At 36.8% G+C, this 17614-nt stretch overlaps 1 protein-coding gene across 1 annotated transcript in view; it reads right to left on the minus strand.

The window, feature by feature from the left end:
- Positions 1-17614, minus strand: part of GABRA1 (gamma-aminobutyric acid type A receptor alpha1 subunit) — a 66846-nt gene that overhangs the window by 34356 nt on the left and 14876 nt on the right. Inside the window, 3 exon segments of the mRNA XM_003134089.6 lie at positions 3412-3494; positions 5748-5968; positions 13212-13279. Of these exon segments, the coding sequence (XP_003134137.4) occupies positions 3412-3494; positions 5748-5968; positions 13212-13279 (372 nt within the window).

Raw genomic sequence — 17614 nt, forward strand, 5'->3', positions numbered from 1 at the left:
TAATCTGAATCTCTTCTAGAATCAGAGCCTTATTTTGGAAATTCCTCAGTAAGCAGCTAAAAGATGTCAGCTGCTTTGTACACATTGTCTTCAAGTCATCTGGCCTTATAAAGAGGGCTTTACCCCTCACAAGCAAGTATAATGCAGCTCTGACAACTGGAATCTAACAGCAAGGGGTAAGAAAAGCATTTGCTTTTCCAGGTTTGGTTCTTATCAACATACAGATGAAGCCACTTCAGATGCTTCACAAGCATTTACTACATAGTGCTTTCCTAAATTAATACAAAATCCTCTTGCTTATCTCTTCCTTTTTCCCCCTCTGATACCTTGGCAAGGGATTTGCTTTCAACATTGAGTAAGAGCATTTTTAGCTCACTTTTGCCTCAGTTTCTTCATCTCTGAAATGCACTAGTTTAGGCTGGGTTGGAGAAATGGCTGTACAATGCATGAAACACGACAGCTACTTCTCATGACCCTGGAAGGCGGCAGGAATTCACCATGATACTCCTTCCCACTGAGCCCGTGCCTTCTGAGCCTACTCTTCAATGTCAAGTCTTCTCTTGATGAAGTTTAATTCCCCACAGTCCTGACACCCTCTTTTCTGAGGCCATCTTTTCTGAGACTTACACATTGAAGGACATTTCAACCTGATTATTGTTATCTTTATCCATCCAATAAATATTTATTGAGTGCCTACACTATATTAGGCTCTGTGCTAGGAAATGCAGAACAAAAGAGATGCTGCTCTCATGGACTTTTACAGTCTCCAGACCATAACAATGTTAACAAAAGTAATAATTATTTCTATGATAAATATTGTAAAATAAATGTGTTCTCTGATTAAGAAGACTGAATGAGACTGTAGGCAAAATTTGATAAGTCTTCAGGGGAAGTCCTAGGAGATGATATTTATGCTGAAATGTAGGGCATATGTAAAACCAGCCATGCTAAGAACTAAGGGAAGGGTAACCAGGCAGAGAAAAGAGCTTATGCAAATGCTCTGAAGTAGAAAACAGCTTACTTATTTTAAATTTCAGTTATGTTATATGAGACAGTATTTTTTTTTTCCACTCACCATCCACTTTCTTCAGGACAACAATGTGCTTAGTTAAAACTATTTTTCCCGGTCTCCTTTGCAGTTAGCCTTGGCCAGGGGTGACTCAGTTTGGATTAATGAGAAGTGAGAAGGTGTCTGTTAGGATTTTAGGAAAAGATTGTACTCTTTTTTGACAAAGGCACTACTCCTTTCTTCTTTACCCGCTATTCCCCTTAATCTTGAAAGCAGAGGCAATGGCTGGAGTTGCAGCAACCATTCTGCCATCAGGAAGAGCTTCTAAGGACATCTTAAGACATCATCCCTTGTTAAGATGCTGTACTAACCAGCAATCTGCCAAGCACCACTTACCTTTCTATATCTTATGTGAAAATATAAACTCCTCTTTAAAGCTATGCTCATTGTTTAAAAATATTCCTAACATTCTAAACATATGATTAATTATTCAAACAAGATATCTTTGAGGGCTAAGGTGTGCTATTAGTAATTATACCAGGGTTTTAGGCATGAATCAATACTTTTTCAGGCAAACTATGATGCATTATATCCCTAACTAGAAAGTGATTTTGTGCATATCCGAATGTTTAATACATTGCCTGGCATGTGAGTAACATAGGATATATAATATTATTGTTAAAAATGAAACTGGTGATCAGAAGAAACATAACAGTCCATGACCTAGAACATGTATTAAATTGGGAAAAGAATGGAAGTGTCCATCATGGCTCAGTGGAAATGAATCTGACTAATATCCATGAAAATGCAAGTTTGATCCCTGGCCTTGCTCAGTAGGTTAAGGTTCTGGTGTTGCTGTGAGCTGTGGTGTAGGTTGCAGATGTGGCTTAGATATGGCGTTGCTGTGGCCATGGTGTAGGCCAGCGGCAACAGCTCCGATTCCACCCCTAGCCTGAGAACCTCCATATGCCTCAGGTGCACCCTCCCCCACACAAAAAAAAGACAAAAAAAAAAAAATTGGGAAAAGAATGGAGAGGAGGGAATCATCACCAAAAGGCCATGTAGCTGACAGTTTTTGAAGTAGTTTATCCTTGCGTGTCAGAATACAATGAGATTTATAAATAGAGAGATTCGTCTCTCTAATGACTAGCGCTGCTGGGAGCCCAAAGGCCCTTTGCTATTTTCTTTGCTTGCTGTCTTCCTACACTACTACTATTTTTCTTCTATGAATCATATCGTCACCAAAATAGTTGCTCAGAGTCCCTGTCTAGTGAGAACAGAAAGCTGGTTAGGTTATTCCAGAAGTTGACTCAGTCCTTATACGTAACTCCCCTGCAGGGAACGAGGAATACACTATTTCTCCTCACTTTATGCATGCATACTAATCAAAAGAAGACAAGTGGAGGAAGACTAGCGAACCTAACTCTGCAGGCCACTGCTGTTCTCTGAGTCCTCTAAGGTATGCCTGCATATTTTCAAATAGCACAAATCCTACATGTTATTATTAAGGGGATTTATTTAAGATACTTTCAAACATATTAATGAATACATGAATTTCATGGGACAGCCAAAGAGAACTAGAACTGTTTGAAGATCATAATTGAGTAAATTCCTTTCTGGAATCATATTTAGGTATAGGTTTCTTTATTAAAACTGAATTATTGTCCTCTGCCACCTACCAGTATTTCCATCTCCATCTGTTAAATGAGTTGAATTATTCTTAAGATCAAACAAATGTCAGTAATGATATGAAATAAACACAAAGATCTCAATTTGTTAGAAAGAAGATGCTGTCTATAAGGTATGAGCATCCACATTCCATTTGGTTTCTATGAATACATCCACAAAAGTAGAATTTTCCCACTAAGTAGTTAAATCCACTCTTTACAGTCCAGAAGACAGGGAATAATCCCTTCCTGAAATAATATTAAAAAGTGAAGTTAGGGATTTCCCACTGTGACACAGTGTGTTAAGAATCTGACTGCAGTGGCTTGGGTTGCTTCAGAGGTGTAGGTTCAGTCCCTGGCCAGAGAACTTCCATATGCTGTGAGTATGGTCATAAGAAAAAAAAGCAAAGTCAAAGATTATTACTTATAAAAGTACTCGCAACAAGTCACTATTTAAATGTTATTGATGTTCTTTATCTATCTAACATTCATAACTAATTGGAGGTTTCCTGTTTAAAAATATATCTCAAGGAGTTCCCATTTTGGCTCAGTGGCTTACAAACCCAACTAATATCTATGAGGATGTAGGTTGGTCACTGGCCCTCAGTGGGTTAAGAAGCAGCTCCTACTAGCCCCTAGCCTGGAAGTTCCATATGCTGCAGATGCAGCCCTAAAAAGAAAAAAAAAAAAAAAAAAAAAAACTCTAGTAAAGTTAAAAAAATTAAATTTACTCACAGCTTCCAAATTTTAGTGGGCAGGCATGGGCATCCATAGGGAAATCTTCCAGATGCATCGGACATTCAGCTCTCACTGTCAGCCTTATTGATTAAAGGAAATATGAGATATAAATAAATGCCCTATAGATTAGACACTTTCTGATAAATATGATTGTGATATTATTAACTGTAGCAAATCTATTAACAAAGCAAGGAGACAGGCACAAATGGCAGTGCTCTACTGAGCCGTTAATAATCAAATAACTAGAAAGAACCATGTCAATGCTGGATTCTATCCATATTTTGTTTGTTTTGAGAAAATTGGTGACACCTGATTTGTATGATGAGTGAACATTACTAATGTTTTCTAAAACAAGCCTCACCAACTCACCCACCTGCCACAGCAACCCTTTGAGATAAAATGGGATGTACACAAACAAATACTTGTAAAAATACTAATTCAGATTTGGTTGAGAAGACATGAATAAAAAGGAAGGAGGAGAACGTCTTACTTCCTACATGCAGCTCTCCTTGCCTTCTTCCCTGAAACAGCACCAGATGCATCAAACAACAAAGGAATAGGCCAAGGGGAATTGTCCTCAGGCTTTGTGAAACTGAGAGTAAAGGCTCCCTGAGAGCTTCTATGTGATTTCACTCTGTTTCAACCATTTAGTTTTATTTACAAATCCACTGCCTCATTGAAGCCAGGATTCTACTGAGCTTCTTTTTCATCCCTATGTTCTGGGAACATGAATTCTATCTAGGTTTTAAAAAGGGTAGTCAAGACAGGGATTCACGGAAATATATTTGATCTCGCTTGGTGGAACTATGATGAAATTCATGCCCAAATCTCTCACATAATTTTCAGAAAATATGTTTACCGTATTATTAAGTAATTCAAGAAAAGCAATAAGATGGCTTTATGGCCAGTAAAATCCTGAAGTGATTATATTCTTAATGAAAGGAAAGAGGAGGTGTTAAATGAATGATTATACTTGCATACTTAAGTCAAACTATTAAGGAAAGTGATAACACATTAGCAAAGGTGGTGAGAAATTTAGGAGAGGGGGATATGGGTTAGTTAGATGAAGAATAATATATACCATTAATTGATAAGCTTTTTAGTATATGCAAATTCCTCCCGAAATAATTGCCAACTGGCAGAAAAGGACATTAGATTGAGGCTCAAAAACAAGTATAGGATATTTTTACAAGGGAAGCATATTTCAAATATCAAATATAAATAGATCCTACTTGGCAGATCTGGAAAGTCCTCAGCACATCTGTCCATGAATCATCTATTTTCTTTCTCTCTTTTCTGGATTTTTCATTCTTTCAATCCTACTACGCTTTTACTAGTTGAGTCCAAGATCTATCTAATGTGGCTCTGGAAGCATTTTTCTTTCTTTTTCATGTGGATATTTGGGTATAAAAGGCTAGGAAATCTGGCAGCTTTCTCCACAGGCAAAATATCACTCTATTCCACCTCTAAACAGGAGGTACCAAGTCTAGGGGTGGCCTTCATTACCTTTTCATATGAAAGGAAGAGCTAGATGGTCTGAATTACCAAGTGCTGGCCAGTACTATAAAAACAACAAACCATCTGGATATGAAATAACTGCTTTCCTTCAGAATAAGTCCTGAGTAATTCTTAATTTCTCATAAATTAGGAATATTTTTAAAAATCTTTTTTTTCCTCTAAAAATATTTAAAAGTTTATTTGATTCAGGTTTCTTTCATCCAGCTGTAAATGAATGATTGGTATCCAGATGCCGGGCTTTCCAGTAAGGCCAAAATGAGGGAAATATTCATGGACCAAAAATATATACATAATCTTCAATTTAAGCAAAATTCAGAATATTTATAGTCTCAGTCTAATTAACATTATTGTGAGTTCATTCATATACTTCTTCAAAATGTTTACTTCCACATGAATTTATGTTAAAAGTCTCGACTTTTCTATTTTCTGTTTCTTCCCCCTTTCTTTTAAATATAAACATTTCATATATATATATATATCTTGAGATAGCTTCTAAAAATTTAATCTAGACCTTACAAAAATGTAGGAATCCCTAAGGTTTGTAATTGGGAGAGGAAAGCCCTTGTATTAAAGTAGAGCATATTACATTGCTTAGTATACATAGTAAACATTTTTTCATTTTTGTCTAGTCATTTTACTTATACTCGCATGATATTTCAGCCAGCTTAGTTTTCAGAGTAGAGAAATTGTTAAAGCTTGACAAACAGGGAGAACGGGAAACCAGATGCCCTCTAATGGCCCATCGGTTTGATGATTGCCTACAAAAGGAATAGAAGGTCTAGGAAAAGCCAGGAATGGAAGCAGAGCATCCTTACCTCATGGTGTACAACAAGGTCCCATCCTCGGTGATCCGCAGGAGCTTGTTGGGCATGGTCATGTTGTGTGCCACTGACTTCTTCCCATTGTGGAAAAAGGTATCCGGAGTCCAGATTTTACTTGCCATTAGGTTATTTAACCGGAGTACTGTCATGGGTCCTTTAAATTTTAACCTTTCATCCTTCCAGCTTTGACGGAAAAATACATCTATTGTATATTCCTGGGTAATTTTGGAAAATAGCAGAGAGTTCACAGTGCTGTATTTTACAAGGTAAATGGCTTACTCAGACAATGCAAAATTTTTGCAACTTTTAGAAGAAAAATATAAGCTAGAGGATGTTTCTAGAAGTAAACCTATGTGGCCTGTACCTGGGGGTGTCAGGTGAATTATTTATTGGCATAATCACCTAAAAATTCTATAATACCTGAAATATTTTCTGATCAGAAAAATTCTGCTGAATATCTCCTCAGATATGGGAAAGGAAAACAGTCCCTTATTCCCAGCCCACTTCTACCACATAAGTATTGAAGAGATAGAATATATTGCAAATAGAAACAAGGTAACTCAGGTTACAGGTTATTATATACAGGAACATGTTTAAGTTAGACAATCTAGTTATAAAAATAAAACATAACATTTGGGGGGGAGGGGCTCATGTGATCTCTCAAAACCCCACATCCAATCCCAAAACATCCAGGGCTCTAATGTGAATATGACAATCCCATCTATTTTTTGGCTGGGTAAACTTTTTTTTGGCTAATTTGTATAGACTTTCAATTCTACACAAAGAAGATTATAAAGAACAGATCCATTTCACTGGTAATTTGTATCTTTTACAAAAAAAAAGAAAAAAGAAAAGGACACAGAATATGCAGGTGTGTGAATGTGTATTGGTCAGTGTATGTGTGTATGAGACACATGAGGAATGTGTGAAGCTCATCATCATTCACAGCCAGGGCATCTATTTATTTGAATAAACACAGCATTCCTTATGGCAATACCCAGAGACAAACATCTGCTAATCTGAAAACAAGCAAAGTGACTTACCAGCTTCTACAATTGAAAGGGGTAATAATATCCATCTTCCTTGCAGTACTTGCTACACTGACACTAAAGTTGGAACTTGATGGTTTGAAATAAAGATTACCACATTCTCCATTAATCCTAGAATGCTCCACGCTGGAAAGAAGACTAACTTGAAAACATCATGCTCCATTTTCTTAATCTCCTAAATCTTGATGCTTCACAAAGCTGCTGTTTTAAAAAGTCTTATACATACTGTCTTTAGGACATGCAAAATAAATAATGTCTGTGTTCTGGCTTTTTGTGCATGAATTTTACTACCTATCAGTTTCCCAGCATTTAAGCAAGACTGGTTGTATGGAAGGTTTCCATAGCACAAGTTGGGCATTGCTGAGTGCTACTGATCAAGTAACTCAACAAGTATTATTGTTTAGTCTGTAATGTACCAGGCATAGGAGTAAATGCTGACTGAGATAGAAACAAAAGACTGTAAAGTGGTGCCAGTCTATCTTTGCAGGCAAGAGAAATTACCTTGTTTGTTTCTTCTCTGTCTGGAAGTGTCAGATGAGAGGTACTGGGATACATGACATAGGAATTTACTAACCAAGAAACATTTGTTAAGTATCTGTTAAATTCAACAGGGGAGAACCTGTTTGGACTTGGAAATTATAGAAAAAACTCGGGAGGATTAGGATGGACATAGAATAGTATTTTCTTTGAGGAGAGAATGAGAAGAGTGCCTGTGGATTAAATCAGGAGGGGTCCAGGGAAGTGGACAGATGCGCCCTGGGCTGTGTGTGTTCTCTTCTTTGGACAATAGAAAAGATAATAGGGTTATGGTAATGATGATGTTTCTATTACTCAGGAATCAGCTGCATAAGCTCTATGCTCCATCCACCTGAACAACTTTAGCCTGATTAACAGCAGAGGCAACAGTCAGTTATAAATCAAAGTTCCAAGAATGTCTCAGCTGACCATGTTCCCACGACTCTAAAACATTTGTTCCCTTGTTTGCCTGCTCTAAGGAGACTTTTGAATATAAAATAAATGTTAACTATAAAGTAAACAAAAATATTTATTTTCAAGTCTTTGACATGATATATCCTGAAGGCAAAGATTCCAAAAAAAAAAAAAAAATATATCAAAATTTGGCAAGGCCCTAAGGTTTAAACAGTTTTCATGTTTAAAGCTGGCTTTACTTATCTGTGCTAATGGTGGGCAATGAAATCCCAAAATTCAGTTAAAATACTCTTTGAATATTGTTCTGGTCACAGAAGCATGCAGGTGTGCGCATATTCACACACATGCATAAGGAGTAAAGTTAACTAGCTAAGCCTTCATTTTTCATGTTTCTCTCTGTTAGAAGTAGAAATGAAAACTGAAATAAAAGCAGTTGATTCCCTCCTGCCTAATCAAAAGTGTAAATATTTGGTCTCCCATATTCTTTTTTTTTAAAATATTTGCCAGTACTTTATTATTAATTTTTTAATAGTTATTTCCTCAATACAATTTTTTTTCTACTGTACAGAATGGTGACCCAGTTACACATACAGGTACACATTCTATTTTCAATGCAACTGACAAGGGCTTAATCTCTAGAATACACAAGCAACCTATACAACTCAACAGGAAAAAAGCCAACAACACAATGGTAAAATGGGCAAAAGACCTGAATACCTGAATAGACATTTCTCCAAGGAAGATAGACAGATAGCCAACAAGCACATGAAAAAATGCTCAACATCCCTGATTATTAGAGAAATGCAAATCAAAACTGCCATGAGATACCACCTCACACCAGTCAGAATGGCCATCATTAATACATCCACAAATAACAAATGCTGGAGGGGGTGTGGAGGAAAGGGAATCCTCGTGCACTGTTGGTGGGAATGTAAGCTGGTACAACCACTATGGAGATCAGTATGGAGATGCCTTAGAAATCTATACATAGAACTACCATATGACCCAGCAATCCCACTCTCGGGCATATATCTGGTCTCCCATATTCTGAGATTGGCCCCTGCAGTATTTCCATAGTAGCAGCAGGCAGCTCCCAGCAGCTACTTGTACAGAATGACTTCTCCCTAATGCTTGAAACCCATTAGCCTAAGATGGTCCAGAGCCCCTTCTTCAGGAAGATGTAGCAGGAAAGAGGATAGAGCAGAGCCACAGCATAAGCTTTGCAGATGTAAAGTCTCAATCTTCTTACCAGGACTGAACTGTTCCTCTGTGCTATGAATGGTCTTGGGTGATTTTCTTGCCTTCTCTAAAGCCAGTTGATACACTGGAGATAATAGCAATACTTATTTCACTTGCCTATTGTGAGAAGTGAGTCAACACAAGTGAAGAACTTAACAAGAATGTCTGGGACACAGAAGTTCTCAGTGAACTCAGAGTTTTTAGTGAACGCTAAAAGTTGTTACTTGTCTCTCATTTTATTATTTATTTTTTTACTAACACAAATTTGTATTAGATTTTTAGGTGGCTGGGAATGAAAAACAAATTTCTTTGAAAGGGTGATAGGACAGGAAACCTGAAGAAAGTGAGAAAGTGGTCATAACTAAGCAAAGCAAAAACAGAAGGCAAAAGAGAAGTCTCTTGAGCAAATAAGAAGCTCTGGTGGATACTTCATTCAGGGTTCCGGGCTTCCGCCCCCACCGCTCAAGTGAAAAGTCTCTCCAAATTACTCCATTCAATGGAGTAGGTCCCTGGAGAATATGAGCCTCATTGTGAAGATGAGGACAAAACATCCGTTTTGTCCCCAAATAAATATTGTACTAAAGTGTTCCGCTTGCACCATTTATTACCATCTGCATGTGCACTGATTTCATACATTTTAAGCACTATGGAAAGCAGGGCTCTGTGATTGTGCTGCCGGGATATTTCTGTCAGAACCTAGTGCCCTGGGAATATGTGATCTGATTGCCAATTAATGGTTTTTAAAATAAAGTAAAGGAGTTGTCCTAATTTTGTTTTCTATTCCAGAAGAAGTCAGATGACTTGGGAGCTGTGGAGTCTCTAAGGACAAAAAGTTCAAGTTGCTACCTAGCTGGGTCATTTTTCTCCTCTGGAAAATGTAGGTAATAATATTTAGCTAAAATATTTAGCATGAGGATTAGATGAAATACAATCTATGAAACTCTTAGTACAATGCCTCACTATTATAAGCATTCAATATGTTGGATATTGTTATGGTTATTATTATTAATTAGATATTTTATTACTTCTCAGTTTAAAAACTACATTTCCTATCTTGAAAAATAGCTTTGTCATTCTGCCTTTTAATTTTTATGGCCTCTATAGCATACTGCTCTTTCTTACGGATAATTCTCTTATACTGTAGTTTAAATGATTAATCTTCTCAAAGTGTTCAGGTACAATTTTCACTAGTCACTTAGCAAATCAGTTGCAGACCTATGTCTAATTGGATCTTTTGACAGAACAATTCAAATATCATTTTGTTCAAGAGTTTTAGGCAAAATGGTGTATCACTAGTTTAGTCGCTATCCCTTTTTTCTACCTGATATTTGATCAAAAGCCATGTATGAAAAGTAATTCATGATAGTTGTAGGGTTAAAGGTGTATCCAAAATTCTAGTCTGCATCTTTTCTCTAAGACAAAAAACCCCACATCATTGGGTCTTGGGATTCTACTTAATCTGAATCAATAACTCAAAAGCATGACAAATATTTTTCAAGAGAAAAGTGTTTGATTGCACATGGCTTTATTTGGGCACTATCCCTCAACACTTCTATTGAATATCTACACTTTGTGAGGCATCATGTAGGTGGTGAAGATAGAGAACAGTCATCTTATTATTATTACTAGGATAAGTAATGTCATTATTGGATGTGCTGTTTGTAATGCTTCATCCCCTCTTTTGGTGTTTCCATCTCTGAGAAGAGAACTTCACCAGTATAAAACTTCTGAAAGCCTCCATTCCTTCACACACTTCTATTAGATGAGGGGAGGAAGGAGAAGTAATTTAATTTGACAAGCGAGCTTAGAAGGAGAAAGTCATCTTGCCTACCTGGATCTCTTCCTCTCCTCTTCTCCATTTGGGATGCTGGCTGTACAGAGGATTCCCACATTCTGCTGTGTTGCTCCATGCTAGAAGTTTCACATGGACCATCTCCCCCATAGCAGAGGGAGGCTAACATTGCCTGCTGACTGGGTGGGTTAATATGTCTGCTCCTGATGTTTATTGTCTGGAAACCCACTTGTCTACAGATATGAGCCACCTACTGCAATACTATCATTATTAGTAATAAAGATGATATTCTCATTTTCTACATCCCTTACTCTTCAGTCTTATTTCTCAATCAGTTCAGAACTGATGTAGGAAAGAGGGTGTTATTTACTGAGTTCCACAGAACTCAAATTTTAAAAGATAATACAAACTCCTAAACCTTTCATTAAATAGGTAGAAATTCAATGCTTACTATAAAGGTGCAATGCAGTGATACTGTGAAAGATGTGAAACAAAAATTCCTTTACGTTTTTAAGCATCACTTTAGGAAAATAAGATATTTATACTAGATAAATAATTTTATAAAGCAGGGCTATAAATGAGACCAAAAGCTAAATTGTACTTTACAGTCAATAAATGCAATTAGAATGCAGAAAGGGAAAATTAATTTGTTATTGGATAAATTCAATTTTTTTCATAAAGCTCCTGATTTGAATGATTGTGGAAATACAGAATTTATATAGGTGGAAAATAGAGGAAATTTCCATGAAGGGTGTATGGCATGATAAGGCATTCAGAAGCAAAAACAATAATGGCTACTATTTATTAAGCACTATTGGTAGACCCTGATTCCCATATCTCATTTAAAATTCCTAACAGTCTTACAAAGATAGGTAATTATAATATATCCACTTTAGAGATTTACAAGCTTGACTGATTTGCCCAAGGTTATACTGCTGTTAGTGATGAATTTGAATTCAGCCAGCCAGAATCCTAGAACCAACCCTGCTAACCCCCAGTGGTATGCCTCACCAAAAGCAAATCCACAATTATGGCTAGCTTTTATATTTTTGTTTCTTACATAGTAATAATGGCTGAAATTTGTTGAGTGCTTATTATATGCCAATAATTTTAGGTGCTTTTCATGTATTAATTCATTTAGTACTCGTGATTAACCCTATGAGGTATTATTACTCCCATTTTATAGATGAAGACACTTAAGAAACTTCCCCAAGGATACACTCTTTTCAATGGAAAAGCCGTAATTATAAACCCAGGGACTCTGGTTCAGAAATCTGTATTCTTATCTACCATTCTGCTCTCTCTCATATGCCCCACTGATTCTAATTTGAATAGTCAGTGCATTTCATAACCCATTTTTAGGAGTAAAGTATCCGATTATCCAAAGCCAGCATTTCCCAATAGTTGACTCATAGAATGTCAACAAGTGTCACTTGAAGGAAAGGGTTCTGGACAGATATGATTGGCAAACACTAGATTAAATGCAGTTAAACAGTTTGCCTTACTTCAGGACTTGTCAGAGCTTTAACCCTGCACTGTGAATTTCTACACTTTGGGTCTAAGTTGATGTCTTCTCTAATTTGTGTTCTTAATCATCTGAGCTACGATGAAACCAGAATACTTTTGTGTTAAGATAGTGTCAACAAGAAGCTGTTTCAAAATTGGTATTTTTAAAATTGCTATTTAATTAATATCTTCAGAATATCCGTAATGGTATGTCTTCATGGAATCTTTATGAATTTTTGCTTATATAGGAACTTGATTGTTATGAAGTCTGAAATATTATATAATATCTGCAAAGATCTACAGATTTACCACCTCCAGTCAAATAGAAGAGAAAATTTGTGTTAATTCATTTGGTCTAGAAAGTGAGAAAACAGGTACGTATTCATTTTATTCTCACTCTTGTTAATAACTTAACGATTGTCTTTTTCAGTAAAGCTGGACCTTGTTATTTCAATCCCTGTCTAATTGTGATCAGGTATTCACTCAGCTTTTACACACATTTCTCCTTTTCAACCGAAAATAATTTAGAAATCACAATGTTTATGGCTGTTCTATAACCGTGTTGGCTATTCAGAAACCTAGCATTCTTTAATCCATGGGTCCTCCTAACTAAAGTATATGATAATTCACACTATTTGGCTCAAAGAATAGAAACCAGTGCAAAGGAATCATTTCAGGGATGGAACAAAAGAAGACTGTAGTAGTTGATCCCCCCAAATAGGCCTGGTCTGGAATGAAAGTGGGTACTTTCCATTGCATAAATATTACACACACACACACACACACACACACACACACACACACACAAAATCGTATTATGCAGACACAAAGATATAGCCAAGCTATTCCAAGTTGCTTACTAAATACCTAGTGTATAATTTTTCTTTCAAAAGGGAAATTTAGAAAATACTCTAGCAAAACCAGAAATGCCAAGTCACTTACCATATCATGGTCTGAAACGGGTCCGAAGCTGGTGACGAAGATATCGGTCTTCACTTCGGTTACACGCTCTGATGAAGCAGGAAATTGGCACAGTGAATGTCTATCAACAGCCCTTATTAGATCTCACCACCACATACTCACACCCAAATGGGAAATTCATTGGCTTTGATTAGCTATTTCTAAAATTGGTCCACTGCGTAGTCCTGATAATTTACTGCTTACACATGAAATTTCACAGTTAATATTTTTCAGTGGAGAACAGAGCCTAAATATGCTACTTTGGGAGACAGATTTTTATGGAGCGGTCAGATAATGCTTAATGAATTCTTCAAGAATGGACACACTTTCTTAAATGATACCAAGACATCTCATATTATAATAAAAATATGTTAGTATATGGGTATGTTTTAAGCTTAAATATTCTTTTGCAGCTCACCAGATCCTCCAGGTTTTAAGCTCCTCTTGGGAAGCATATAGCATACCATAACAAGCTTTATTAACTCTTTAATGACTCAAGGCTGTGTTTTATAAATGATTGCTTTCTGGCACTAAACCATAACTGAATTATCCGAATTACTCCCTAGGGAAAAAATCTGACAACCTATATAAGTATCCTCAATTTGGAGTTCCCATCGTGGCTCAGTGGTTAATGAATCCAACTAGGAACCATGAGGTTTCGGGTTCGATCCCTGGCCTTGCTCAGTGGGTTAAGGATCCGGTGTTGCCATGAGCTGTGGTGTAGGTTGAAGACACAGCTCAAATCCTGCGTTGCTGTGGCTCTGGTGTAGGCCGGCAGCTACAGCTCTGATTGGACCCCTAGCCTGGAAACTTCCATATACTGCAGGAGCGGCCCTAGAAAAGGCAGAAAGACAGGAAAAAAAAAAGTATCCTCAATTTTGAGGATGAAAAGAACATTATGGAAAAATGAAAGTTCATTTAATAGATACCATTTCAAGCTCACATGATTTTACTTTATTGGTGTCTTAGGCATATACATCAGCCATTAAAAACATATGTATTCTAGTTTAGTGACAACTCCACACAGATATTTTCAAGGAAATGTAATCATAAAGAAAGAAAGAAAAAGAAGAAGGAAGGAAGATGTTGCTTATATAAAAGGAAATACTTTGATGAGAGGAGAAATGAGAAAGATGACTTTGTAATTTTTAGCTTTGGCTCTGAGAAATAACAGGCAGTATCTCGAGCATTTCATTTCATTTATCAGGGCCTTTGTATCTTTGGTATAAGACATGAAAAAAGTGATCCAATACATGCCGTAACGAATTCTTTTGAAAGTAAAAAATTTTATTCCTTAGCAATTCACTTGTAAACAGTTAATACTTTCAGCATAAATTTGTCTCAAGGAAGTCATATTATACCCATAATGTACCTCAAATGATATAATTTTGAGGCAGAGACAGTCCCCTCGATAACCAATCCAATATTTTTTTTGGCTTTTTTCCCCCAACCATTTCATTGGCTCCAAAAAGTTTAAATGAGCCCCTGACATAATTGTGTGGAGTTTACAGTTTTAGTGCTTCCAAATAGAGAACATGGTTTGAGAAAAAGAGAATAGAGTCGTGTTTTTAGAACTCATTTTCAACCTCAGCTTTAACGTTCTGCAGCAACTGTATAGCTTGAGAAGGGCAGCTGTCAGCAGTGTCTCAGCTGTATTAACATCTGTCGCTCATACCAGCCTCTCCCCTTCCAGCAGCCATTCCCCAATATATACGCCTCTCTCTCTATTGCACACTCGTTCTATATTTTTTATCAGAATTAGTCTTTTCTTAGTTTAGATATCTGTTATTTCTTAAGATTCCATCCAGAGCTCACACTCTATTGGAATGTCAGGATGGACTTTCATTTAAAAATAATCAAAAGAAAATACGTTTTCTACTCACAAAAGATAGAATTTATCTTCTTAACTGAAAGCATTTTCATCCTCTTTAAAGATTCCCCTTTCTAGGTTAAGCAAAGAGCCTCATTTTGTTTCCATGGTTGAGTTGCACTTCTCCATATCATGAACCCTAAGATTTATGGTGAATATCTTAATGGATTTGCGCGACACTTATGGAATTAAACTTATGTTCTTTCTTTCATTTTTGTTTTTATGGTAGAGATCAATCATTAAATGCATACTCATTTGGGAAATATATATGAATCCCTGTCTGAACACTTGCAAGTGCATGGTGGTGTAGGACGGTTCGCTTAGACTCCTTGGTCACTATTATTTATTTCCTGAGAGTGAAGAGGGCATAATTTCTGCACTTTAAGGTAACTCCCCAAGGTACCTAGCTTTACAAAAACTGGCTTATCAGATGTTTTAGAGGCAACCAATCTATTTATCCAGCACGATAAAATGCTCTGAAGAAGTGAACCATTCACTTATCAAATATATGGGCTATTTTCTGCTGCTGTCTTTAGTTTGTCAGTGGATGCTACCATCTGGAACTTGGGTGGAGGAAGGGAAATAAGAGAATCAGAAAAGTAGAACAATCACTTTCTATACTTTCCCTTCTAATTTATTGCCCTTGCCACATACCCAAACAATTTTCTTTGATTTATCATCAGCTGTTAGTGAATGTCCAGTGAAACAAGAAGTTTCCATTGCTCTAAGACTCTGCTCATTATGTGTGCCACTGAAAGAGTTGTTTTGGACATTAGCATGCTAATGTCACTAAGAAACCATGTTTTAAATAAATGTGGTCAGCCCCGTGTACCCCCACATTTCCCCAACTTACTTGGGAATGCTACTCTAAAACATTTCAAAAGCTTTCGGGTGAATGTGAAGTCAATATAACATATTATATCATTTATAAAAAAATTTAAATTAAAAAATACACCTTCATAGTACATAGAAACTTCAGAAAAACATTTTAAAAATTTAACTCCCTGGAATATTACCATCCGCATAAATCCACTGTTATATCTTGATATATTCTCTTACATATTTTTCTATTCAAATATAAAATTAATAATTACACTCAACCACATTCTCACTCAGCCGAGTACAATTTCAGTGACAAATAGGATCCTTTATCCAAAAGTAGGTCTCTTACTCCAGCTCACCAGGGGAATCCCTTTTGTCATGGGAAATCATTTGTGCTTTAAGATAGAAAGTTTATAAACTGGTGTACAAAGGTTCAAGACAAAGAATTGTTATGAATGGAGATCCCGTCGTGGCACGGTGGAAATGAATCAGACTAGGAACCATGAGGTTGCGGGTTCGATCCCTGGTCTCACTCAATGGGTTAAGGATCTGGTGTTGCCATAAGCTGTGGTGTAGGTCGAAGATGCTGCTTGGATCTAGCATTGCTGTAGCGTAGGCCGGTGGCTACAGCTCCGATTAGACCCCCAGCCTGGGAACCTCCATATGCTGTGGATGTGGCCCTAACAAGACAAATAAAATAATTGTTGTGAATGAATGTCAGCCAAGTTGTAAATATTGCATAGTTAACTTGCTTTTTTGACAAAAAAAATGGTGACTTAAAATCAAGTTCTCTTTTCTTGGACCAGGCTTAAGTGGAAGATGCATTTGGACCTATGTGCTTTAGCTGAGAGCTCAGGAAATTGTTGAGGAACCTTCTTCTTCACAATTCTAGAAAAATGTTATCTCTTTCCTCTCCCTTCTGACATAAAATCCCCATCGGATAGGGAGATAACATAAGAAAAACTGAAACATTAGCGTTTAAATCATATACTCTAAAGCTAGAGTTTATTGACTTAGCATTAGACTCTAAAGTGTTATTAGAAATACCTATAAAGAACACAAGCCCTTTCTGTGGATCACATGAGGAAAAGCCAGGATATTTTTATGCTTCAAAATATTCTATTTAAGAGCATACAGTGTAAGTCAGGGACTTCTAAAGAAATTCATCTAGGAAGATTACATGCCTAGCTGAAGTTAAACATGAATGAACCTCTTAAGTAATGAGGAAATTATCTGCAAATGGAAATCAATTAAAATAACTCAGATAGAGTTCCCGTCTGGCTCAGTGGAAACGAATCTGACTCGTATCCATGAGGATGCAGGCTCTATCACTGGCCTCACTCAGTGGGTTAAGGATCTGGCATTGCTGTGAGCTATGGTGTAGGCTGCAGATGCGGCTCACATCCAATGTTGCTGTGGCTGTGGCATAGGCTGGTGGCTACAGCTCTGATTCGACCCCTACCCTGGGAACCTCCACATGCCTCAGGTGTGGCCCCAAAAAAGACAAAAAAAAAAAAAAAAAAAAAAAACTCAGGTGCAAAAAAAATCTTCAGAGAGCAGATTAATGAGGAAAATTTTTTTCAATCAAATATTTTCATCACAATAATCCTTCTCTGTCCAGTGTAAAAAAAATCAAGGTTCTTTAAAATTAGGATAACTATACTCATGGTCAAGTTTTCAAGGAATAAAGATG

This window comes from Sus scrofa, chromosome 16, assembly GCF_000003025.6.
Source record: "Sus scrofa isolate TJ Tabasco breed Duroc chromosome 16, Sscrofa11.1, whole genome shotgun sequence".
Classification (NCBI taxonomy): domain Eukaryota; kingdom Metazoa; phylum Chordata; class Mammalia; order Artiodactyla; family Suidae; genus Sus; species Sus scrofa.